This window comes from Chrysochloris asiatica, unplaced genomic scaffold (assembly GCF_000296735.1).
Source record: "Chrysochloris asiatica unplaced genomic scaffold, ChrAsi1.0 scaffold00006, whole genome shotgun sequence".
Taxonomy (NCBI): Eukaryota; Metazoa; Chordata; class Mammalia; order Afrosoricida; family Chrysochloridae; genus Chrysochloris; species Chrysochloris asiatica.
The window spans coordinates 22,462,991-22,489,331 of NW_006408524.1; the positions used below are offsets into that span (position 1 = coordinate 22,462,991).

The 26,341-nt window shown below is 42.7% G+C and overlaps 1 protein-coding gene across 1 annotated transcript in view; it reads left to right on the plus strand.

The window, feature by feature from the left end:
• The window catches only part of CPVL (carboxypeptidase, vitellogenic-like), a 162,996-nt gene that overhangs the window by 8,285 nt on the left and 128,370 nt on the right, over window positions 1-26,341 (plus strand). The window contains exon 2 of the mRNA XM_006832276.1: window positions 5,436-5,554. Coding sequence (XP_006832339.1) covers window positions 5,436-5,554 — 119 coding nt within the window. The remainder of the gene's footprint in view (window positions 1-5,435; window positions 5,555-26,341) is intronic.

A 26,341-nucleotide genomic window follows, 5' to 3' on the forward strand; every position in this document is an offset into this window, starting at 1 on the left:
AATTATTCACTATTGTATCACAAGGGCACTTCCAAGCACTTGATGGTGGCTATACATGAGGTGCACTGGCCAGAAATCTAACAGAACCTCCTGCATTCTACCACTGAACCACCAATGCCTCTCCATCCATTCACTAGCAAATATTTAGTGAATGTCTTAAGTATTTAAATCAGCAGGCTATTCTGGCAGGAGTGGAGTTTACAAAGATAAATAAGACATATTTCTTGCTCCTGATCTAAGAGGAAAGGTAGGAAATCTATTCCACTAAGAGTAAGATAGTCAAAAAACAACTTTGATGCCCTCAGGAAGGGAGGGATGGGTGAACATCAGAGTTATTTCAAGAGCTGACCAGCAAACCGGGTACTGTGACTGGTGTGAAGAGATAGATTGATCCAATCATCTCTGTCCTATATTCCATTTCCTCTAACCCTTTTCTATTATATATTTCCTCTTTTTCTCATTATACTTTGACCTTTCTCATTTTTCTCTGTCTTGGAATTCCTCCCTTGGCCGTTTACTTCTCTGTGGTCCACGACTCATTCATTTCCAATTCCTTAGTCTTTATTTCCATTTTCTCCTTTTCTTGAGATCTCAGTTTCATTTTGAGAAGATGAATAGTTTTGCTAAAAAATATTTCAGAAGTATTTTACAGGTTTCCTAACCCTGGAGGGTGATTTGAAGTCCTTTTGTGGTGCTGTGGGTTAAGGCACTAGCCTGCAAAGTCGGTTTGAGCTACAAGGTTGGTAGTTCAAGCTCACCAACTGCTCCTCAGAAACCCTATACAGGGTTGCTATGGGTTAGAACTGACTCGACAGCACTTAACAACAACAACAACTGAGACCCCTGGTGTGATGCTGCAGGACCATCTGTGGACAGCGGACCACAGGGTAGGCAGTACAAACCCACCTTCTTAGAAACCCTACAGAGGTGGCTATGAGTAGGAACCAACTCATAACAGAAAGTAGAAGCAAAGTAGGAGAAAAAGGAAGAAATGACTGGAGAGGGTAGGAGGGAGTGGGACCAGGGGTTCTGATACATAGCACTTCCTCTACCACCTACCTCCCTTTCCTTTCCCTTAACTGCCCCCTCACCTCCTACCCCCCCCCCACACACACACACACACACTTTTCCTGCCTCCCCATCTCTGAGAGGTATAGGACTCTTTGGGAAGCGAAAAAGGAGAGTTAGAAAGAGTGCATCCATCAGCCTTCCCTGGGGTAAATGATTGACCAGAGAAAGGCGAAGTCTTTTAAATTTGACTTGGGCTCGTGATAATCCTGGCTCACATTGGAAAAAAACAGTTGTCCTCAAGCCAGTTCCCACTCATGGTGGTCCCGTGTGTATCAGAGTAGACGTGGGTTTTCCAGAGCTAGATTTTTGGATGCAGACAGCCTAGCCTTTCTTCCAGAGTGCTTCTGAGTAGACCTGAGCCTCCAAACTTTTGATTAGTCGCCAGGCATGTTAACTGTTGGCACCACCAAAGGACTCCATTTACTGACCCACTGCTTTGTTTCCAGCGGTGCTACAGGCTTGTGTGCATCTTCTCATTTGATCCTTGCAGAAAGCCCTAGGATTGGGAAGCGGGTGGCAGGGAGTTTGTATTCACATTTTGCACCAGAGGGAAGAGGTTCCCAGAGACGACGGATTTATTGGGGGCTCTAATCCGGATTATAGACCCAGGTCTCTCGGATTCTGGAACCCATGCTCTTTGGCTTGCACTAGTTTACCAGGACCCTCAGGAAACCACCCAATGAAACCATCCCTTGTTCACCATCATCTTCTTTGCAGGTCAAAGCCGAGCCCTGGTAGCATAGTGGATTACGAGCTAGGCTGCTAACTGAAAGGTCTGTAGTTTGAATCTATAAGTTGCTCCTTGGTAGAAAGATGAGACTTTCTGATCCCATAAAGATTTATAATTTCGGAAACCCTATATGGACTCACATATGAGTTGGACCCAGAACTGATTCCATGGCGCATAACCACCACCTCTGCTCCTAATCAGCTCATGTATTTAACAGACAAGAACAATAACTGCTCCCTATGTACCTAGGGTTTTCCATATGTAGACTCTTTTATTCTTGCTAGTAGCTCTGGTAGCGTAGTGGTTACGAATCGGGCTGCGAACCTTAAGGTCAGCGGTTCGAAACTACCAGCCGCTCCGCGGGAGAAAGATGAGGCTTTCTACTCCCGTAAAGATTTACACCCTCAGAAACCCTGTACAGGGACGCTATGGGTCGGAACCGACTCAACGGCACTTAACAACAACAACAACAGTAGCCCCGGGTATAGTCCATTTTCACAATGAGGAAACTGGAGCACAAAGGAGCTAAAACATTTGCCCTGTATCTCATAGATGGTCAAGAGAAAAAAACTATGTGGTTTAGATGAAGTTTTTCCCCTTTCAGAAAGCATTTTCTCTTTAAAAGAGGAACTTGTAGCCGCAAAGGTAGTTGTGTATTGATAAAAGTTTTACATCCTGGTATGCTGGCAGGGAAGGAGCTCGGATTTGTAGCTTTTACACTTCTGAGATATAAATTTTCCTGCTATGGCTTGTCACTGTAGGATAAGCTCTGGAATGTGAACCACAGGATCGGTAGTTCAGACCCACCAGCTGCTATTTTGAAACCCTATGCAGGGTTGCTATGAGCCAGAATTGATTCGATGGTACTTAGCAACGACATGACTGTTTTCAAATTATCAGTGAAGTCACACTAGACAAGAGTTGGGAAAAGATGCCACCAATCAGCACTCCAGAGGCTTTAGCTGCTGCCGTGTGCCAGCGAGTCGGTTCCCACTCATAGCGACCCTGCATGGAGTTTCTCAGACTATACATCTTTATGGGAGCAGAAAACCGCATCTTTCTCCAAAGGAGCAGCTTGTGGATTTGAACTGCTGATCTTGGGGTTAGCAATCGAAGGAATAACCCACTACACCACCAGGGCTCCTTGAATTGATGCTCTGCATAGAGTAATGCTTTTCAAATGACATTTCCATACCTACTCCTGTGTATTAACTGGTCTGCAACTTATTATATCTCAGACTTAGATAGCTTCCCTTGGATGATTAGCTTTTGTTGGGGATGCTTGTGTTTTTCACCACTGCAGGGCTCTTCCTCACCCAGACTTCCTCTTGTGCTTTCTCCCACACCCTATTGCTTGTTTCGGTTCCCTTTCCACATTCTCCATAACCACTGCTTCCCTTCCCACTTCCTGTCATCCACATCTTCTAATGCACTTTTTGAGAAGCAGTATAGCAGGACAGGCAAGGAACACATTCTGCAGACTGACTGTTAAACCTTAGATCTCCTTTACTAGCTGTGTGACCTTGGATAAATTGCTGAGCCTCTCTGTGCTTCAGTTTTGGACTCTGTAAAGTGGGGCTGATCATTATACCTACTGCAAAATGTGAAGCACTTGGTACAGTGGTTTTTTGAGAGCTAGTTATGAGTATTGTTGTTGTTAAGTGCTGTCGAGTCAGTTCTGGCTCATAGTGACCTTGTATTAAGTTTCTAAGGAGCTGCTGGTGAGTTTGAACCACCAACCTTGTGGTTTAAACCTTTCAGTCCAGTGCTTTATCCCACAGCACCACAAGTTATTAATATTATATACTCCTTTGTCTGAGCTTTGCCCATCCCCCTTCCTGTTCCCATTCTCTCCCCTGCACCTCCCCCACCCCCCAACACACACACACTCTTGCTGCCATAGGAAAGACAGGATCCTGCCCCTTACAGCTCCTCCATTCTGTTTGATCCACTCCACAGCAGTGGATGTAAGGAATCACGAGGGGTCATCCTCCTGATCTCACTGCCTGTCACTCTACAATCAGTGGAGGGCTGCAGACAAATTCTTTCAGTAGTGCACTTGTCTTAGTCTCATTACGGTGCTTTCCAAAAGAGAAGGTCCAATCAAAATAGTGTTTTCTGAGGGGATTTGCTGGGTCAGTTAAATTCACGGCAGAGAGATCAGCTCAGACGGTTATAGTAACTGTTTGTGGGGATTACTGACAGGACAATCCTGGTGTGGTGCTGTGGGTTAATGCTCTGGACTGCAAAGTCAGTTTGAACAGCAAAGTTAGCAGTTCAAACTCACCAGCTGCTCCTAGGAAACCTTATGTAGGGTCGCTATGGGTCGACTCGAAGGCATTTAACTACGACAACAATCCCGGTAGGTTTTCTTAACGGGACAAAGGGCAATCACAGGGACTTATTAGGAAGAAATTCTAAGAAAATTGAAATTTGTATCGGTGAGAAAAAAAGGCCAGGTAAATTGTGCTTTGTTGATTAGTTATGTGTCGTGGAGTTGGTTCCAACTCTTAGCGATCCTGTATAGGGAATTCTGAGGCTGTAAATCTTTGTGGGAACAGAAAGCCTCATCTTTCTCCCACAGAACAGCTGGTAGATTCGAGCTACTGACCTCGAGATCAGCAGCCCTACTCGCAGCCACTATGTTACCAGAGTTCCTTAGGAATTATTTATCCATGAAGACAATGACCCTGCTCATACTATGAGAATCTCATTGGCAAACCTCACCCCATCCATCCCTTAGCCCCGATCTTGCCCCTGCGGACTTCTATGTGTTCCCAAAAGGTAAAGAACATTTCAAGTGAATTAAAAAACAATTTGGTTTTTTTTTAAAACATGATTTGAGTCCCGTGAGGATACCAAAACTGCCATTTTGGCATGGTGTGAATCAAAAAGGATCAGCACTGGACTGCTAACCACAAGGTTGGTGGTTTGAACTCACCAGCCGCTCCTCAGAAACCTTATACAGGGTCACTAAGAGTCAGAACTGACTTGACTGCACTTAAAAACAAATCAAGTAGGGAGTCCTGGTGCGGAGATGTTGAATAAGCATCGGACTGCTAGCCATAAGGTTGGTGGTTCAAACTCACCAGCCCCTCCTTGGAAACTCTATACAGGGTCACTATCAGTCAGAACTGACTCTACAGCACTTAACAACAACAACAACAACAAATAGAAAAGCACAGAATTTCAGGGAAGATTTTGTGTGATGGAAATACCACCTTCAGAAGAAGTGTATAGAACTAGATGGAGAATCTTGAGAAATGAGGTCTTCACGCTTTATAATTTTGTTTAATAAAGATTTCTATGATTTTGTAGCAACGTTTTTAAATGTTACTCTCATATTTGAAGACCCCCCCCCCCCCACACACACACACACTCCAAACCAAACCAAACAAACAAAAAACCAAGAGCTAAAAAAATCCAGTTGTCCTTGGCTGAATTGTGAATGTCAACCCTGGAATCAGCCAGGTAGGCTGGACTTTGCTGCAGAAAGTATATTTGTGCCAATGCACTTGTCGTCTTTCTGGTGATTCTATCCCATATCTGGCCCCTGGGAGGATCTAGTGGAGTCTGAGATGTCTAATGTGGTATTATTCCTCTAATCCTTGGGTAAATTTTTTTCTTTCACTAGGGAAAGAATTGAGTTTGGTCAGTCCTTTCCCAGGAAACAATCTGAAGAGTTACTCAGGCTACATCACCGTGAATAAGACTTACAACAGCAACCTTTTCTTCTGGTTCTTTCCGGCTCAGGTAGGCCCACCACACCATTGTGATAGTACAGTGACGCTAAAGCAGACAGACTGTGCCCACAAGTTTGCAAGGCTTTAAATAAATGGTGTAGATCGGATTTTCTAAAAATAAGTGCCTGATGTTCCTATTGAGGTGCAGGAAGCTAGTGTTTATAAGGGGCAGCAGGGGCCAACGTTCAAATTCCCTGCAGCCTTATTTGGAATTTTCACGTTGCCACCATCTTCCTGCCAGTTTTCCTCCTGTCTTTCCATTGTTGTTCTAAAAAAATATCAGGGACAGGGATGGGGGTGGGGAGGGGATGAAGCGTACGGAGTGGGGCGATTCTTGCAGTTAACAAATCTCAATGGAGTTAGCCGTGTTTGCCTTTTGCATTCTTGCATTCAGTCATTTTCGTCTCCATCATCCATTTGTTGAGCATATTAAAGAAGACAGTGCCTGACTCAGACACTGTGAGTCTCTGGGGAGGAGGGTGAGGGCAGATTCGTGATCTAGGATGGCTTCCAGAGGAGGACTCCCTCATCTTCCCAGGTTCATCACCAATCCCATTTCTGAATGAATCAATCACTTTAAGCTCCTGGGTGCCACTGGGGTATTGGTAGAGGAGCTAAGATGCATAAACAAATTTCATCTCACCACAGTATAGTCTTCCATTTTATTTTCAAATTAGATTTGTTTTAGAGGCCAGAGAAAACCAAGAAAAAGCTATCTCTGTGGAGGATAGTATCTATATGTGCATGTAACTGGCATGTAGTTTTGTTGCATAAATGTTGTTGTTAAGTGCTATCAAGTCCATTCTGACTCATAGTCATCCTGTATAGGGGTCCCAAGGAGTGGCTGGTTAGTTTGACTTATCGGCCTTGCCGTCAGTCCAGTGCGTATCCTGTACTGCCACACTGGCTTCACCCAGGGTTGTGGTTGTTATGTGCCATCAAGTCAGTTCCAACTCATGGCAAGCCTGTATAGGGTCTCTGCGAATGATGAGCTTGAACCACCGGTTTGTGGTTCAAACTGACCTTGTAATCCAGCACATTAACCCACAGTGCCACACCAGGACTCCAGGTGGTATTCACATTAACTTGTTTCTATGGTATTGTTGGATCGTACTTTTCCTTAACTTTTTATTTCCTTGCTGTTGGGGAAGGCAGGTGAGAAATGGCAAGGAATCCCAGATACTTTGGGGTTGGGCTCATTGTAGTCTTCAGGCTCCCGCTTGAAGAGGGAAATCTTTTCTGAACCCCGGAAAGGACAACTTCCAGCTGAGCAGGGGAGGTAAGAGATGTGCCCACAGCACAAAATTTCAGGAGACACTCTCCTTCAGGAGTTACCTAAGATTCATGCACTCAGGCTCTTGCTAGTTCTTCCATTTGTGGAACACAAGTGGAAGACAGCGGAGACAGTCAGTTGGTCTTGGCTGTAAAGGTCTGCTTACCAGGGACCTACAGGGTGGGAAGGGTGGAGAGTACCCCTTCAGAAGCCAACCGGAAACTATTCATAATAATAATATATGGTCATAATAATAACTAATCTCAACTCTCTTAAGCAGAGTTGAGATTAGTTATTATTATGACCTCATTTTAAGAGTTGGAAAGTTTTCTTGTGTTCTCAGAAGTGTTTTAAGCTTAATGACATTCAGAAACCACACTGTACAGGCCATGTTTTTTGATGTCACATGTATCAATGACATTGAGTACAGACATTTATCATAAACCCCTTTGTATTAGTTTTCAATTGGTACTGCAAGAAATTACTCCACTCTTAGTGGCTTAAAACAAATGTATTATTCCACTGTTCTGTAGGTCTTAAAGGAGCCTTGATGTGCTGTGGCTAAGGCTTGGGCTGTGAACCACAAGGTTGGTGGGTCAAACCCACTAGCTGCTCCTAAGGAAAAAGATGAGGCTGTCTGCTCCCATAAAGCTTTATAGCCTGGGAAACCCTAGTTCGAGTCACTATGAGTTGGAATCAAGGAGCTCCAGCAGTGTACTGGTTATGAGTCTGGCTGCTAGCCTCAAGTTCAGCAGTTCAAAACTACCAGCCATTCAGCAGAAGAAAGATGAGGCTTACTGCGGCCATAAAGAATTACAGCCTCAGAAACCCTATAAAGGGTTGTTATGAGTCAGCACTGACTCCACGGCACACCACCACCACGAGTCCAAATCAACCCAATGGCAGTGGGGTTTATTATTATTATTATTTTATTCTGTAGGTCATAATTTGATGTGAGTTTCAATGGGCAACAATCAAGGTTGGGAACTGTGTTCCTTCTGGTTGATCCAGGGAAGAATCTCTTTTCTTGCCTTTCTGACTTCTAGAGGTCATTCACACTCCTTGGTGAATGGCCTTCTTTCCTCTTCAGAAACAGCAATGATCAGATGAGTCCTCACACCGCTCTGCTCTGATTGACTCTTGTTATTACATCTCATTCTCTGATGTCTGTCTTCTTTCCCCCTCTTCTACTTTTAAGGGCCTCTGTGGTGGTGCAGTGGGCTATCATTGGACTACTAACAGAAATATTGGTGGTTCAAAACCACCAGTCACTCATTGGAAAAAAGATGAGGCTATCTGCTCCTGTAAAGATTTCTGGTCTCAGAAACCCTAAGGTGCAGTTGTCCTATAGGGTCACTATGAATCAGAATCAGCTTGGTGGCAGTGGGTGAGTGATTACACTGAGACCAACTGGATCATCCAGGATCATCTCCCCATCTGAAGGCCATCTGATTCGTAAACATAATGCCACATGCATTCTCCTTTGTCACATGATATAACATATTCACAGGGCATGGGCATCTTTTGGGTCCATTATTCTGCCTACTGTCCTCTTGGCTACTTGTAGTTTGCCCAAAAAAAGGCTACTAGAGATCCTTATGCAGATTAGTACTTCTCAGTATCTTCTCTCCAGTCACGCTCACATTTTAGTGTATGCAAGAATTAGCTGTGACATTTCCCAGAGATTCTGATTCCATAAATGAGGCAAGACCAGCAAGGCCAGAATTACCAGGTGGACCATGGTTAAGAAACCATTGCGCCAGTCTTTACCTACTGTCTCATGCTCAGTGCTTCTGACCCCAAAGGAATCCACACCCATTTATCAGAAAGAAACTCCTCAAGTAGCCAAACCAAGATGGAAGTGAGGACTGGAATGGGGGGATTGGAGAAGTAAGCAGAGCCTATGGGAGTCAGTTTTTCTTTAACATCTGTTGAGGTCATCCTCCATGGCCCTTCCAGTTCCGTTCCTATTCCCTGCCTTCCCTACCCCATCCCCAAGAAACTGAACCCTGACTTTCTTCTGCTTAGTTAGCTGTATGCGATACCAGTCAATTCCTTGTTGACTTCTGAATGGTAAATCTTCTTTGATAGATGATTCAGATTTATGAAAACAGGAATTCATTATGAAAGAAATGATCAGCTAGAAACAAAAAAAACAAACCTCAATATTTTTTCCTCTTAGGTTTCCTCTGAGCATGTGATTGGCTTTGTTTCAAAAGCGGGTGAGGTGCTGGGACTGAAGAGTTGTTCATGGAAATGGTATTGGCTTGTGTGTCCTGATATGGTGCTGTGGGTTAATGGGCTGGCCTGCAAAGTCGGTTTCAGCCTCAAGGTTGGCTGTTTAGCTCACCAGATGCTCCTCAGAAATAGGGTTTCTATGGGTCAAAACTGACTTCACTGGCACTTAACAACAACAACAACAACAACAAACCATCTTCTAAGGTCTGAAACCAAAGAAAAAAACATTTGCTATAGAGTTAATTCTTACTCATGGGGACCCCATGTGTGTCAGAGTATAGCTGAGCTCCATGAGGTCTTCTTAGCTTCAATCTTCATGGCTGTAGACATTCAAGCCTTTCTTCTGGAGGCCACTGGCTAGGTCTGAACAGGCAACCTTTCAGTTAGCAGCTGAATGCAAACCTGTTTTTGCAGTACCCAAGGACTCTCAAGGTCTGAAAACTCAACATGAAACAATGACTGGGCTGTTGTTGTTGTTGCTTTTCTATTTGAATTAAATGAAAACCGAACTGTGCATCCCTGATCAGATTCTGTTTGGACCCAGAGCTGTAGCAGTAAATATATTCTATAGGATGATCCCAGAAGACATAAGACCAAGGCTGCCAAACCAGGAGAGGAGATTCTTGCCACTAGTGTTCTATTGGAAGTGATCGACGAAGCTTCAGGGGAGAGAAAGGCAGAGTTGAAAAGGAGCCCACCCACAGCAGAGGGGGTCAGCACATGGCAGCTGAGAGAGATTGTTGGAGATCTGGGAAGCCCACACACAAAGCCAAATATCTGATGCCCAAAGAGACTCTTCCTGTCGAGCCTGGGAGGCTGTAAATTATGGACTGGGGCCAGTGTGGGTGAAAGAGATAAGGGGAATGAAAAGGAGACGCAGCGGTCACTGATATGGGGCCAGTCACTTTCATTTGGCAGAAATATTAATTCACTGTCTGTCTCAGGGAAGCAGCTGATACTGGCATCAGGAGAGAAATGAGTCCTTTAAAAAACTGAAGGTGGAGAAAATAAGAGCTCCCGGAAGGATGCTGCACTTGTAATATCCTCTGAGTATTTTTTGGGATGCTGGTTCTCAAATTAGTTTTGTTTTCCTGTTATTTCTGTGCAATTCCCCTGTTATTGTGTACAAATCCATGCACAATGGATCCCAGAATTTGAAATTCATGTGCAGTTGGGATACAGTCTGCTAGAGAACAGGCAGTTTGCACCGGATAACAAATATAAGGAAGCCAATAAGAATGTAAACATTATAACCTCTCTTATTAATTGAACATCAACTCTGTGCTAAGTGTTCCCCCATTTTCTTATTTACTTCTTGCAACAACCCCAGGAGGAAGTAATTATTATCCTCATTTTACAGACAAAGAAGACTAAGGATTACAGCGATTCCATAATTAGCACCAAATCCCTGGGTGGCTCAAATAGTTAAGTGCTCTGCTTCTAACGGGAAGGTAGGCTGTTCCAGTCCACCCAGAGGCATGTTAGCAGAAACGACTGATGATTTATTTCTGAAAAATTAGCAACTAAAAACCCTGTGGATCCCAGACACACATGAGGTACCCCTAAGTCACAATAGCAGCTGTTTATTTTTTTGCTGGATTAGAAATTGGCAGAGCTGGGATTTAAATCAAGGCCTCTGGCCTAAAAGTTTTTGCTTTACCCACCATATGGTAGATCCTAATTATGCAAGACAAGAGAGTAGTGTGGTTCAAAGTGCAGCCTCTTGAGTCAGCCAGGCTGGGATATCAACCTTAGCACTGCTACCTATGCCAGATAGCACCTCAGGCATGTTTCTTAACTTTTCTGAGTATCCATTTCCCTATTTAAAATGGGAAGTAAAATATCTACTTAGTAAAAAAGTTAGAGAAGACAGGGAACAGTAGAAAACCTGAAACAAAAAAAGATGTTAAAGCTAGCCAAAATTTTGTATCAATTGTTATTGGAGAGCAGTTGTCACGATTGTGGTCGTTATAATTATTACTTTTGCTACTGCTAATAGCAAAAGCTATATGGAAACAAAACAAAGAAGTTACAAACAGGAGACAGTGGGAAATTCAGAAGGACCTGAGAGCTAGCCACATTTTTGAATTAGTTGTTATTGGGTAAGGAAAGAAATTACATAGTGAGTTGGGATTTTTCACATTTTAGCAGGAGGAAAAAAAAAAAAAAGAATGATTATTTTGTAAATATTGCATCCCTCACTTTGGAAATATATGACTTTGTCTTAAAGATGTAGGAACATAGGTAATGTATTGGAAGCATTTAGCCAAACCCTGCAGATTATTTACCTCAACTGTCATGGCGCCAACACCTGAGGTATTTATAGTTAGGTCTGGGTCCTTTGAGTGAAGACCTCATCTGGCTCCTTTGACCTGAAATCAGGTTAATGAGAAAAGTCAGGAATACTCTGAGGAGGTAGCCAGCTAGAACTGGGGTGAAATGAGAAGGGGCATCAAAGAGGAAACATTTAAGGAGATGATCACTCAGGAGCCAATACTGTACAGGACTGAATCGTGCCCCCCACCCCAAATTTCCACTTACCAGTTTGTTGTATTGTGGTGACTTACGTGCTGCCATGGGACTGAAAGCTGTACCACCCATATTTTAAGTACCACCCAGGTCACCCATAGTGGGCAGGTTTCAATAGAGCCTCCAAATTAAGACAGACTAGGAAGAAGGAGAAGCAGAATTGATAGCCACCCAAGACTGTGTGAATAGCAGCGGAACATTCTGATATAATGCCAGAAGATGAGCCCCACTGGTGGGAAGGCCCTCTAAATACAACTAGAGAAGACCTGCCTCCTCAAAGTAGAGTTGATCATAATGACCATAAATGGAGCAAAGTTTTGTGACCTTAATTTGCTGATGGAACACAACTCAAAAAGAGAAGAAATCGCTGCAAGCATCCATTAGTAGTTTTTGATTACTGGAAGTTGTCAAGACTTAAATGGAATGCTGAAAGATCAGTATCCAAGCATTAGTGAACTGACATGGGCAGTATTAGCCATTTTGAATTAGCAGTCTTAGGATTTACCTTGCCAGAAAAGTCAAATTGAAGTGGGATGGTATCTCTTTCATCGTCAAAAAAGAGCATTTCAAGATTGGTCTTGAAGTACAGTGCTGTCTGTGATTAGACAATATCAATATGCTCACAAAGAAGACTAGTAAATACAACGACTACTCAGATTTACACACTATCCACTAACACCAATGGTGATTTTTATGAAACTTAAGAATTCTGCCAATTTCTTCAGCCCGAAATTGATCAAACATACAATCAAGATGCATTGATAATTACTGGTGAATGGAATGTGAAAGTTGAAGAGAAAGAGGAAAGATCAATAATTGAAAATATTGCTTTGGTTATAGAAGCACTGCCACAGATTGCTTGATAGAATTTTGCAGAACCAGGGACTTCTTTGTTGCAAATATCCTTTTTCGACAACATTAAATGTGACTACACACATGGACCTCACCAGATAGACTGACTACACAAGAATCAAATTGATGTCCGTTGATGATGGAAAAGTTCCATATCATCAGCCAAAACAAGGCTGGTGTAGGCTGGGAAACAGACCACCAATTGCTTATATATAAATTCAGACTGAAGGTGAAGAACACTGAAACAAGTGCACAAGAGCCAAAATATAATCTTGAGCCTATCTCGCCTGAATTTAGAGACCATCTCAAGAAATGATTTGGTGCATTGACACTAATGACCGAAGACCAGAAGACTTGTGGGATGACATCAAGAACACCATACGTGAAGAAAGCAAAAGGTCATTAAAAAGACTGGAAAGAAAAAGAAGACCAAAGTAAATATCAGAAGAGACTCTGAAACTTGCTCTTGAATGTAGACAAGCTAAAGCCACTGGTAGAAATAATGAAATGAAAGAGATGAACAGAAGATTTCAAAGAGCATCTGAGAAGACAACATCAAATATTAGAATGAAGTGTGCAAAGACCTCAAGTTAGGAAAAAAGGGGGGCACACATACAAAACATTTTTCAACCTAAAAAAACCAGAAGAAATAACTAAGATCTCTGGTTGCAATATTGAAGGATTCTACGGGCAAAATACATTGTGGAGAATGAGTATTACAGTATGAGGAACATGTACATAGAAAAAGAGGCAGTTGTTTGACCAGAACAAGGGAACACTGAATGGTTTAAAAATAGAAAAGGTGTGTGCCAGGATTCTTTCACCATACTTATTCAATTTGTATGCTAAACAAATAATCTGAGAAGCTGGATTATATGAAGGAGAACACGGCATGAGGATTGGAGGAAGACTCTTTAACAACCTGCGATATGCAGATGATACAACCTTGATGCTGAAAGGTAAGAGGACTTAAAATACTTACTGATGAAGATCAAAGACCACAGCCTTCAGTATGGGTTGCACCTCAATGTACAGAAAACAAAAATCCTCACCACTGGACCAATAAACAACATCCATATCAATGGAGAAAAGATTGAAGTTGTCTAAAACTTCATTTTTCTCAGATCAACCATCAATACTCATGGAAGCAGCAGTCAAGAAATCAAACCATGTATTGCATTAGGCAAGTCTGCTGCACATGACTTCTTTAAAGAGTTGAAGGGCAAATAGATGTCAGTTTGAGAACTAAAGTGTGCCTGACCCAAGCCATGGTATTTTCAATAACATTATATGCAAGGAACTCTGGTAAAACAGTGGTTACGAATGGGACTGTGAATCTTAAGGTCAGCAGTTTGAAACTACCAGCTTTTCCGCAGGAGAAAGATGAGGCTTTCTGCTCGCATAAAGATTTACAGCCTCGGAAACTCTGTACAGGGTCGCTATGAGTCGGAGCTGCCTCCACAGCACATAACAACAACAACATATGCATGTGAAAGTTGGGCAGTGGGTTTGGAAGACCATAGAAGAAATGATGCAGTTGAGTTTTTTTTGTTGGAGGAGAATATTAAAAGTACCATGGACTGCCAAAAGAACAAACAGATCTGTGTTGGAAGAAGTACAGCCAGAGTGCTCCCTGGAAGCCAGGATGGCCAGACTTCATCTCTCATACTTCAGACATATTATTAGGAAGGACTAGTCCCTGGGAAGGATATCATGTTTGGTAAAGTAGAGGGTCAGAGAAAAAGAGGAAGACCCCCCAACAAGGTGGATTGGTACAGTGGCAGCAGCAATGGGCTCATGCATAACAACAATTGTGAGGATGGTGCAGGACCGGCAGTGTTTCATTCTGTTATGCTTAGGGTCACTCTGAATCGGTGCCAACTTGATGGCACTTAGTAACAACAATGGGCACAATATTAAATGATGCAGGAAGCATCAAAAAAAGACAGAGGAACACAGAGTCATTGTACCAAAAACTTTGGTTGATGTTCAACCAGATTTAAAGAGGTAGCATGTGAGAAAGAACCGATGGTATTGAAGGGTCAAGTCCAAGCTACTCTGAAGACATTGGAAAAAATAAGACTCCATGACTTGACAGAATACAAATTGAAATCTCAAAAGAAACTGATGCTGCACTGGAGGCACTCACCCATCTATGTCAAGAAATTTGGGAGACAGATACCTGGCCAAACTATTGGAAAAGATCCATATTTGTACCCATTCCAAAGAAAGACAACCCAACCTAATGTGGAACTCAACAAACAATATCATTAATATGACATGCAAGTAAAGTTTTGCTGAAGCTAATTAAAAAAGGGTTTCAGCAGTACATCGATAAAGCATTCGAGACAGATTCAGAAGCGTACACATGGAACAAAGGATATCATTGCTGATGGTCAGATAGGTCTTGGTTGAAAGCAGAAAGTACCATAAAGATGTTTACGTGTGCTTTATTGACTATGCAAAGGCATTCAATCAACTGTGTGGATCATAATAAACTATGGATAACATTGTGAGGAATGGGAATTCCAGAACACTTAACTATATTCATGGAGAACCTGTACAGAGACTAAGAGACAGTTGTTAGAACAGAACAAGGGGATACTGAATGGTTTAAAATCAGGAAATTTGTTTGTGAGGGTTGTATATTTTCATTCTACTTGTTCAATCTGTATGCTAAGCAAAAATTGGACTATATGAAGAAGAACATAGCACCAGGATTGGAGGAAGACTCATTAACAACCTGTGATATATTGATGATACAACCTTGGTTGTTGAAATACCAGGGGACTTGAAATACTGATGAAGATCAAAGACCACAGCCTTCAGTATGGATTGTACTTCAATGCAAAGAAAACACAAATCCTCACAACTGGGCCAATAGCAACATAATGGTAAATGGAGAAAAGATTCAAGTTGTCAAAGACTTCATTTTGCTTGAATCCACAATCAATGCTCATTGCATTAGCTAAATCTGCTGCAAAAAACCTCATTAAATATAAAATATTAAAGATCAAAGATGTCCTTTTGAGGACTAAGATGAGTCTGATTCGTCATGGTATTTTCAATAGCCTCATATACATATTAAAGGTGGGCAATGAATAAGCAAGACCATAGAAGATTCAGTGCATTTGAATTATAGTGTTGGAGAAGAGTATTGAAAATACCATGGACTGCCAAAAGAACAACCAATTCTGTCTTGGGCAAAGAACAACCAGAACACTCCTTAGAAGGGAGGATAGGAAGGCTTCGTTTTCATACTTCGTGCATGTTGATAGGACCGGTCGCTGAAGGAAGGACATTATGCTTGGAAAAATGGAGGGCCAGTGAAAAGAGGAAGATTCCTAACAAGATGGATTGACACAGTGGCAGCAAGAATGGGCTCAAACATAACTACAATAGTCAGATGGCAAGGACCAGTCAGTGCTCTGTTATGTTGTGAATAGGACCAGTCAGTGCTCTGTTATGTTGTGAATAGGACCAGTCAGTGCTCTGTTATGTTGTGAATAGGGTCACTGATTTGGAACCAACTCAAAGGCACCTAACAGCAACCCCAAATCCATGTCCATTAGAACTTCAGAATGTGATCTCATTTGGAAATAGATGTAATTAATTGAAAGATGAGATCATGAGGGATTAGGCTTGACCCTAAATCTAATGATTGTTGATGTTGTTGTTGTTGTTAAGCGTCATCAGGTCAGTTCCGACTCATAGCAACCCTGTAAAAGGTTTCCAAGGAGCAGCTGAGCTTGAACTGCCAACCTTGCAGTTCAAACTGCCTTTGCAGTCCAGCACATTAACCCGCAGTGCCACATGACTGTTGTTGTTAAGTGCCGTCGACTCGATTCAGACTCATAGCAACCCTGTATAGTGTTTCAAAAGAGTAGCTGGTGAGCTTGAACCACCAACCCTGCAGTTCAAATGACTACAGTCTGATGCATTAGCCCACAGCACCACATGATAGATGTCCTTATAAGAAGGTCCTGTGAACAAGGCAGTGATTGGAGTGAAGGATGTAGCTGCAAACCAAGGAACCAGTAGACAACAAGAACTAGGAAGAGAGACATGGGGCATCATTTGTTCTCTGCTGTTCCAACTTGCCTGGCTCCCCCGACCCACCCCCAGAATTTGAGTTCTGCTCCGTATTTTTCTCTTGTTCTATCAGAGACAATTACTGTATCAGAATGGTCAGTGGTGGTAACCAGGTACCATCTAGTTCTGGTCTCAAGGTAGATGAGGCTGCGGCCAGGCATTTCTTGGTGGACTTGAACCTCCAACATTTCATTTATAAGTTGAATGTGTTTTAACCATATGCACTACCAAGAAACCATGGGAAGACCAATGAAACAATGATACTTCCAGTTTAAAGCAGAAGGCATCGTCTCTGGCAGTTAAACAGCGGATTCCAGTGGAACCCTGGAAGATTCCCAGCATAGCTTCTGATTGGAAGACCTGCACTGGGCTTAGGCTCTTCATTTCTAAAAGCTCTACATTTGATCCTGCTACAGTTAATCAAGGAACTTTAATTTGGGAAAGGAGACAAGAATGAGCTGAGAGGCCAGGATAATGAGATGTTAATTCCAGGCCCACACTTCTTGGCTTTACAACTTGGGTCAAGACATTCAAATTCTCTGTACGTCAGGTTTCTCATACAGAAATAAAGTTTTAAGCCTGTTGGCCTACGAGACATGCTTCAGTGCATTATCTAAAGGATAAAAATATCCAAGAACCCAAATTCAGTATCTCGGTTGAATGAAAGAAGCTTTGAGTTTTGGGTGTCTGTAATAGCCAGTCTCCAATGTGTCTCCAATAGCCAGTCTCCAACGTGTCTCCAGCGGTCTTGGTTTATTAGTATCACTGTCCTAAATAGTCCCTTCCTGCACTGCATCAGGTCTAGGCCTTTGTAATATAATATGATATGGCAGAAGCGACAGCATATGACTTCCAAAACTGGATCATAAGGGTATGTGGCTTCTGCCTTGGTCTTTTGGATCATTCAATGAGAAGCCAGCTGTCATGCAGAGAGGAAACTGAAGCAGCCGGGTGGAAAAGCCCAGATGAAGAGGAAGTGATCTCCCCAGCTTCCACCCAGCATCAGCTACCATATGTCACCTCTGAATGTGATGAGCTTAGTTACCCCAAGCAAGCCTTCAGATAGCTATAACCTTTTCTAGTATCTTGGGGAAAGCTGAGCCAGAACTGCCTAACCAGGACATCCCCAAATTCTGGACCCACAGAAAGAAAGCCTGAGATTGTTTTTCAAGCCACTAAGTTTTAAAGAGCTGTTTTTCATCACTGGGTAACCAATGCAGCATTTTGTCATGTCGTTTTGGCTGTTGCTGTGATGTTATGTGACAGCTAGCATATAGTACCTAACGTGAGAGTCCCTGTGTCAATGATCTGCCAGTTATCGATGTATTGACTTTCAGCTCCAATTCCATGCCTTTCGCTGCTCTGCACAGTTGTTGTTGTTAAGTACCATCTGCCCTAATGAGACTTTTTATCCTGTTTCCTGTGCCATATGCACAGCATCACGCTTTGTCAGTAGAGGGTGCTGGAGAGACATTGCAAGAGGAAGAAGACTGTTTCTGGTTGGGTGTCCTGTATTTTCTTATCCGCAGTAGGTTAAGTGCTGAACTGTTAACTGAAAGGTTGGCACTTCAAACCTATCAACTGCTCTCCAGGAGAAAGATGAAGCAGCCGACTTTCATTAAGATTTATAGCCTTGGAAACTCTACAGAGCACTTCTACTCTGTCCCTTAGGGTCATGAGTTGGAATTGACTTGATGGTTGTTGTTGTTGTTAAGTGCTGTCGAGTTGCTTCCGACCTATAGCGACCCTGAACAGGGTTTCCGAGGCTGTAAATCTTTACGGGAGAAGAAAGCCTCATCTTTCTCCCGCAGAGCAGCTGGTAGTTTCGAACTGCTGACCTTGCAGTTCAAAGCCCGATTCGTAACCACTACGCTACCAGAGCTCCTTTGACTTGAAGGTAGTGGGTTTCATTTGGTTTGGGGCTATCCTGTGGTGATATGTCTTAGCTCTACACCAAGACCATGCAGACCTTCAGCAAGCTTGCAGCCCTGCCTCTGGCCTGGTGGTCATTTTGCTGTGGCCCTCCCACTATACATCCTGACCTCCCAACATGCCAGCTCTCACTGTAGCACCTTCACCTGTCTTAGCTGCCTGCATTTCAGAGGGTCATTTCTATTTCCTTCCCATGGTTTTCTCAACATGGACTCTGTGGATCCCCAGCCTTGTTCTGTCTTGTCAGTAAACAGGCTCTTAGTTCTGACTTCCTCCGCAGGCTAGCCTCAGCTACCTGTACCCCAATTCCCTCTGTATCCTATCCACTAACCCCAGCCAACCACATTTTGTAGGGTTGTTTCCCATGGGTCTTTCTATGTGACTGTGGACCACCGTTTAGGAGTGTGACCTCCCAACAACCTGACTCCTGCCCACTCTCTTGCCAGCCATATTCCCCCTTCCCCCTGGGAGGTTTTTCTTCTTGCTCAGAGATTGTAGCTAGCCTTGAGCTGGGAAACCCAATGAAATTCTCAGTCATCCAATATAACTACACTTTCTCCAATGAGATCTGCCTGCCATCCTTGGGGTGGGCTCCCTACCTCCATTCGGAGTCTATATGTGACTACTCTCCTTCAGCCCAGGGTATTCTTAGGGTTTCTTTTACCTCTTTATAGTTATTCCTCTGGTGTGATTAATATTAATAAACAAACAAAAACATTGCCATTGAATCTATTTCAACTCATATCAACCCAACAGGGCAGAGTAGAACTGTCCCACAGCATTGCTAAGGCTCTGAGTCCTGGTGTGGCGCAGGGGGTTAATTAATGCTCTGGACTAACTGCAAGGGAGGCGGCTCAAGCTCACCAGCCACTCCTTGGAAACCCTATACAGGGTTGCTATGGGTCAGAACCAACTCAATGACACTTAACAACAACATTCTTTTACAGAGGAGTCATGGTATGGCACTGCAGGTTCATGTGCTGGACTGCAAGGTTGGTTTGAACCACAAGCTCACCAGCCACACCTCGGAAACCCTATACGGGGTTGCTATGAGTTGGAACAGACTCAACGGCACTTAACAACAACAATAATCTTTACCGAAGGAAACTATCACAACTTTCTTAAGCAGAGCAGCTGATAGGTTTGAACTGCCAACCTTTCCATTGGTCGCCAAGTTATTAACCACTGTGCCAATGTTAAGTGCCCTGCAGAGTTTCTGAGGGGCATCTGGTGAGTTTGAACTCCTGACTTTGTTGTTCAAACGACCTTTCCGTTTAGTGCTGATCCTATAGCACCACACTACACCACTGTTGTTGTTGTTAAGTGCCATCGAGTTGGTTCCGACCTGTAGTGACCCTATATAGGGTTTCCAAGGAACAGCTGTGGTTCAAACCAACTTCCGCAGTCCAACGCATTAACCCGCAGCACCACACATCCCACTCTGCCACTTGTTGTTATGTGCCGTGGAGTCGGCTTCGATCCATAGCGACCCTGTACAGGGTTTCCGAGGCTATAAATCTTTACCAGAGCAGAAAGCCTCATCTTTCTCCTGCGGAGCAGCTGGTAGTTTCGAACTGCTGATCTTGCAGTTCACAGCCCAATTCGTAACCACTACGCTACCAGAGCGCCTTACTGTGCCACTAGGCCTCCTTAATTAATACTTAACTTTATCAAAATGTCCCTGTTGCCGTTACTGTGCGGTTTCCACCTCCTGATTGGACCATACCTGATATAACCACCTGTTCTAGATCGCCCTCTCCTGTCTGGAGACTAATGCAGTGAGCAGGAATGTGGTCTGTCTTCAGGAGCCAGGGCAGCCAGTCTTTCTGTCTCAGCCATATTCTAACATCACAGGCTCACCCCGCTGTGCTTCATTCTTTTTGTCTTGGTAAATTAACCTGCTCTGCTGAGGCACTTGGCAGTAGCCTACAATTTCCAAGTTTCCAAGTCTACCTGTTCTTCGACCATGCAATTAGCAGAAATTAACCAACATTTGCAGAGAGTCACAGTCTGATTGGCTGAATTTGGGTCAGGTGTTCTTCCTTGGTCCAATCAGCTAAAGCTGAAGGGGCTGTGTCATTCTTATGGTTAAAAACATGGCTAATGACCATCTTGGGGGTAGGTGGAGACTCAATTCTCAAAGAAGTGTGAGATGGCAGATTTCTTAAAATATATCTGCCACAGATAACTGGAAATCCAGTATCAATGCAGTAAAGATTCGGAGCCCACCCATAGTTGTCTTTATTTATATTCTCTTTGCTGTTTTCTTAAGGAATCAGGAAGCAGAAACAAAGAGGGCACGAAACAGAAAGAGAGTGACTAATATATCTATGCACACTACGCCATGCATGTTGTTGGTGTTAAGTGCCGTGGAGTCGATTCAGACCCATAGCGACCCTGTATAGTGTTTCCAAGGAGCAGCTGGTGAGCTTGAACCACCGATCTTGTAGTTCAAATGACTTTGCAGTCTGACGCATTATCCCACTTTAAACTCTTGTGTGCCTGATACCCTTTGGCAAATGAAAATTTGAAAAATGAGACCTTTTCTCCCTCTCCTTTCCCTAACTTCCCTTCTAAAGTACAACTCTGTGGTAGAATAGACAGAGCAGCCATAATGATATCATGCAGGGATGAGAGCCAGGGAGAAAGAATTACTCTATAAGGTTTTCTTGGCTGTAGTCTTTGTGGAAGGGGATCACTAGACCATTCTTCCTTAGTGCTGTTGGATGAGTTTGAACCACCAACCTCTAAGTTAGTAACCAAGTGTAAACCATTTGTACAACCGAATAACCTTATTTGTTGTTGTTGTTGTTAAGTGCTGTCGTGTGTGTTTCAACTCATAGAGACACCTGCAACTGGGGAGTTTGAATTGCCCACCTTGCAGTTCAAACCAACCTTGCAGTCCAGTGTTTATCCTACAGTGCACACCAGGACTCCTTGTAGGGTATGGATATTATCCTATCACAGACAGTATTGTATTTCAAGATTGATACTGAAATATTCTTTTTGATGATGAATGTGACACCATTTCTCTTCAATTTGATATTCCTGGCATAATAAATCATATGATGGCTTGATTCAAAATGGCCAGTATCCGTTCATTTCAGCTCACTAATGCCTAGGATGGTGATCTTTATGCATTCCACTTCAATTTAGATTTGACTTCCAAATTTCCTAGATTCATACTTTATATACTCGGTGTTGTGATTATTAATGGCATACTGTAGCGGTTACGAGTTGGGCTACTAACTGCAAAGTCAGCAGTTCGAATCTACCAGCTGCTTTGCAGGAGAAAGATGAGGCTTTCTACTCCTGTAAAGATTTACAGCCTCAGAAACTCTATTCAGGGTTGCTATGAGTCATAACTGACTCAAGGACACACCACCACCAGTGTATTTATTATTAATGTTAGCAGCTGTTTCTTCTCATTTGAGATGTGGTTCATCAACAAATGAAGGTACCAGAAGCTTTGCTCCATTCATGTCATTATGGTCAACTTAATTTGAGGAGGCAGCTCTTCCCCAGTTGTATTTAGATTGCCTACCTGCAGGGCTCATCTTCCAGCACTGTATCTGACAGTATTCTGCTGCTCTTCATAAGGTTTTCAGTGGCTAACCATTCAAAAGCGGTCTGCCTCACCTTCTTCCTAGTCTGTCTTAGTCTGAAAGCTCCACTGAAACCTGTCCACCATGGGTGACCCTGCTGGTATTTAAAACACTGGTGTCATAGCTTCCAGAATCACAGCAACACGCAAGCCATCACAGTATGACAAACTGACAAACGAGTGGTAGATAATACAGTATAGTATACATTATAGTAAAAATAAATATTGATTGATTCAATGATTTTATAAACACTGAATTTCTTTGAAAAGCACAAAATGTCTTAAGCAAGTTGTTGGCATGAGTCTGTGTGTGTGTGGAATTAAAACATGATTAGGCTCCTATTTAATAATTCTAGGCACAAAACTAATTGCTTTAAATAAAACGCTCTGCCTTAATTAACACCATTAGTGTAGTGGCTGAAGTATTAGCTGAACTGGGGCCTTTGTGGCAAAATGGGAGTCCATTTAAACATACTTGGGGGAATTTAAAGACATTTACTTGGGGCACTAATGACTTCAATTAAGATAGAACACATTACTTAAACCAGGCAAATGATCAGCCTCTGCATATAACAGCATGAAGAGAGCCTTAATTAATTTCCTAATTGTGCTTCTCATCTTAAGCAGTACCATTGCTTGGCTCCTGATGTGGGCCTGTCAGTGGTTTAACCATAGCGTGTGGTCTTCCTAATGGGAGTGGATGAGTGGTTAACAGTAAGTTTTCCAGCCATGGACACTGGAAGATGCTTGTATACTTTGAGTGGTCCCCTGATTGGAAACATTGCCTTCACACTTGTTGACATGCGTAGGATTCCCATGTTAGAGTCACTCCAATAAAGACTGTTAAACTGTTGTTATTGTTAGCTGCTCTGGAGCCAACTCCACGTCATAGCAACTTTATGAGCAGCAGAATGAAAGGCTGCATGGTTGTTTGTCATTGTCACATCATCAGCATGTTCAAGGCCATTGTTATGACTATTGTACCAATCCATCACTGAGGGTCTTCCATGCTCTCCTTGGCCCTCTACTTCATCAAACATGATGTCCTCCTCTAGCAGTTGATCCCTCCTGGTGACAGATCCAAAGCAAATGAGTCTTGTTACTTGAGACTGCTGAAATCAGCACATCTGTCCTTTCCCCTAACACATTAACTTCTTGCTTCAGTGATTTGTGTAAGGCCTGAGTAGAAGGTTGTCTCTATCATGAAATATTGAAGAGCGACTGGAAGGCATGGAACAGAAGACCGTGTAGGGAGATGAGGAATGAAAAGGAAGTCTCAGAGCGTAAGTCTGTTCTCTCAGGGAGGACATCTCGACACTAGAAGAAATCCAACAGGAAAGACTTGGTACTTGTTCAGCTTCATTCTGTTCTCCCATGTAGAGTCTGCTTCACTGAATCTTCCATACTCATTAGGAAGCAAGAATAAAAGGAAAAATGTACGTACTTCTAAAAATCCATTTTTCTTTATGTACTAAATATTAAACCGAATAGCTAAGTTTTGAAAAACAATCCAATAAGACAAGGTAGATGCTTATTCACCATCATTGTGAATAAGTAATAGGATACACTCATATGAGAAATTAGGAGTACAGTTGTGACACTGTGGGTTAATGTGCTGGACTGCAAAGTCAGTTTGAACTGCAAGGTTGGCAGTTCAAGCTCACCAACAGCTCCTCGAAAACCCTAAACAGGATTGCTATGGGTCAAAATGGACTCAATGGCACTTAACAAGAAGAAGACAGGGTAGATGGTTTTTCACCATCATTGTGAATCAATAATATTGCTGTTGTTGTTAAGCTGTCAAGGCAGTTCCGACTCATAGTATAGGGTTTCTGAGGAGCAGCTGGTGAGTTTGAACTGCCGACCTTGTGGTTTAAACTGAACTTGAGGTAGAGTGCTTATCCTGTGGCACCAAGCCAGGACTCCGTAATGGGGTACACTAATATGAGCAAATGATAAATTATCCTCTTGTTATGTGCCCTCTAGTTGCTTCCAATTCACTGTGGCCCTGTGTAGGGTTTCCAAGGAGTGGCTGGTGGATTTGAACCGCAGACATTTTGGTTAGCTTTCCAGTGCTTATCCTACAGTGCTGCATCTAAAAAACAGAATAGGTAACCTGTGTTCTTTTGGGCTATTCATTCTGGGACAAACCCTGAGGAAAGAATGTCCAAGTTCATGAACTGTCCACCAGGGGTCACCAGAAGAATTGAAAGGGCTTCAGAGGCAAAGCCAGAGGAGTAACTTGTTCACCACTAGAAGGCCTCAGAAGTTAAATATGTAGGTTTCCTTTGTCCCTTTGTTGTGATCAAGAGTTCTTACTGAAGGAGACCTTTGCATTACATTACTCTCTCATATAACCCTATTCATTTAATTACTTGTTCATTGCCCCTTTCCTCACACCACCAGAAAAATAATCAGAGCTAACACTTAAATCAGTGTTCCAGGCACTATTCTAAGTGCTTTGGATATATTAACTCTTTAAATTTACACACCTACTTAATGAGACAAACATGATTATTATCCTCATTTTCAAGCAGAAGATACTGAGACATAAGGTCAAGTAACTTGCCCAGGGACACAAAAGCTGGAAACCTTCATAGTAAGAATTCACTCTTTAGTAGTTTGGTTCCAGAATCCGTGTTCTTAACCACTAACGATCTATCTGCTTAGAAGTGGGATCTGCTCTGCATGTCCAGCTTCTAGAGAAGCCAGTGCTACACTGGAAAGCTTCAAAAGTTTTCAGCAAAATTCCATTCTTTTTTAATCCCATTTTTCCATTCTGAAGCCCCTTTGTATGTTAAATGAATGACAATATATAGCGTAGTGGTTACGAATCGGGCTGCGAACCTTAAGGTCAGCGGTTCGAAACTACCAGCCGCTCCGCGGGAGAAGGATGAGGCTTTCTACTCCCGTAAGGATTTACACCCTCGGAAACCCTGTACAGGGTCGCTATGAGTCAGAACAGACTCGATGGCACTTAACAACAACAGCATATACATTGTGGTAAACTCATAGGGTGGAATTCTCTTCAGGCAAATGATTTGTTGTATTAAGAGATACTCAAAGCATGTGGAATACAGCAAATACAGAACATTATGGATAGCCTGATCTTATATTAAGAACCCATGGTGGTATAGTGAGTTAAGTGCTGAGCTGCTAATCATAAGGTTGGTGGTTCAAACCCACAAGCCACTCTTAGGGAGAAAGATGAGGCAGTTTCTGTAAGATAGTTGTTGTTAGTGCCGGCGAGTCGGCTCCAACTCATAGCAGCCCTGTATAGGGTTTCTGAGAAATGCCTGGTGGGTTTGAACACGAACTTGTGGTTAGCAGTTCAGTGCTTACCCTACAGTGCCACACCAATCTAGGAAACCCTTGAGGCAGTTCAACTCTGTCCACTATGAGACAAAATCAGTTCAACAGTAGTGGACTTGGTTTGGATTTTTGGATCTTACTTTTGAAAAAAAATTATTTATGAACGTATGATACCTATAAGATCTATGTGTGTGGTGTAGAGAAAAATCTGGAAGGGTAAAAATCTCTGTGATCATCTCAAGGGAGTAGGATCGGTGTGGGAATGTTTGTTTTATTTTTTAATAGCCTCACTTTTTAAACAATTAGTTAAAAATAAGTACTTTTTAGTGATGGGAACACTCCTGGGGTGGTGCTGTAGGATAAGCACTGGACTACCAACTGCAAGGCTGGCAGTTCAAACCCTCCTCAGAAACCCTTTACAGGGTCGCTATGAGTTGGAACCAACTCCAAGGCACTTAACAACAACAACAAACATTTTTGAAGAAAATGTGAAACTTTTGACAAAAATAAAGGTGCTTATTCTCTTATTTATACAATCTTGAATTATAGCTTCAATATGAGAACTCTTTTAAAAAGATCTGAACTTTGCAACACTGTAAATAAATGACAGTGGTTGGCTTTCATTTCATTTGATGCTAAATTTTGCAGTGTGGTTTTGTTGAGGATGTCTTCATTTACTTTTTTTTTTTTTTTTAATGTTTTATTGTGAAATATGGTTTACATGGGAGACTATTAGCTTTACATTCATCCTATCGTATATCGTTTCATTGCCATGGTCACAATCCCCTCCATGCATCATCAACCAACCAAAGTGTATATCCTGCAAGCCTGCCCCGCGGGCGTCAGCACACAGCCCCTCTCCCTCTCTGTGTCTAAAGTCCCCAGCTGCTCCATCTCTCCACGTCTCTGCCTCCATCTCTGGCATCACTGCTTCTCTGGGTAGGGTCCCACTCTCTGCTCTTCTC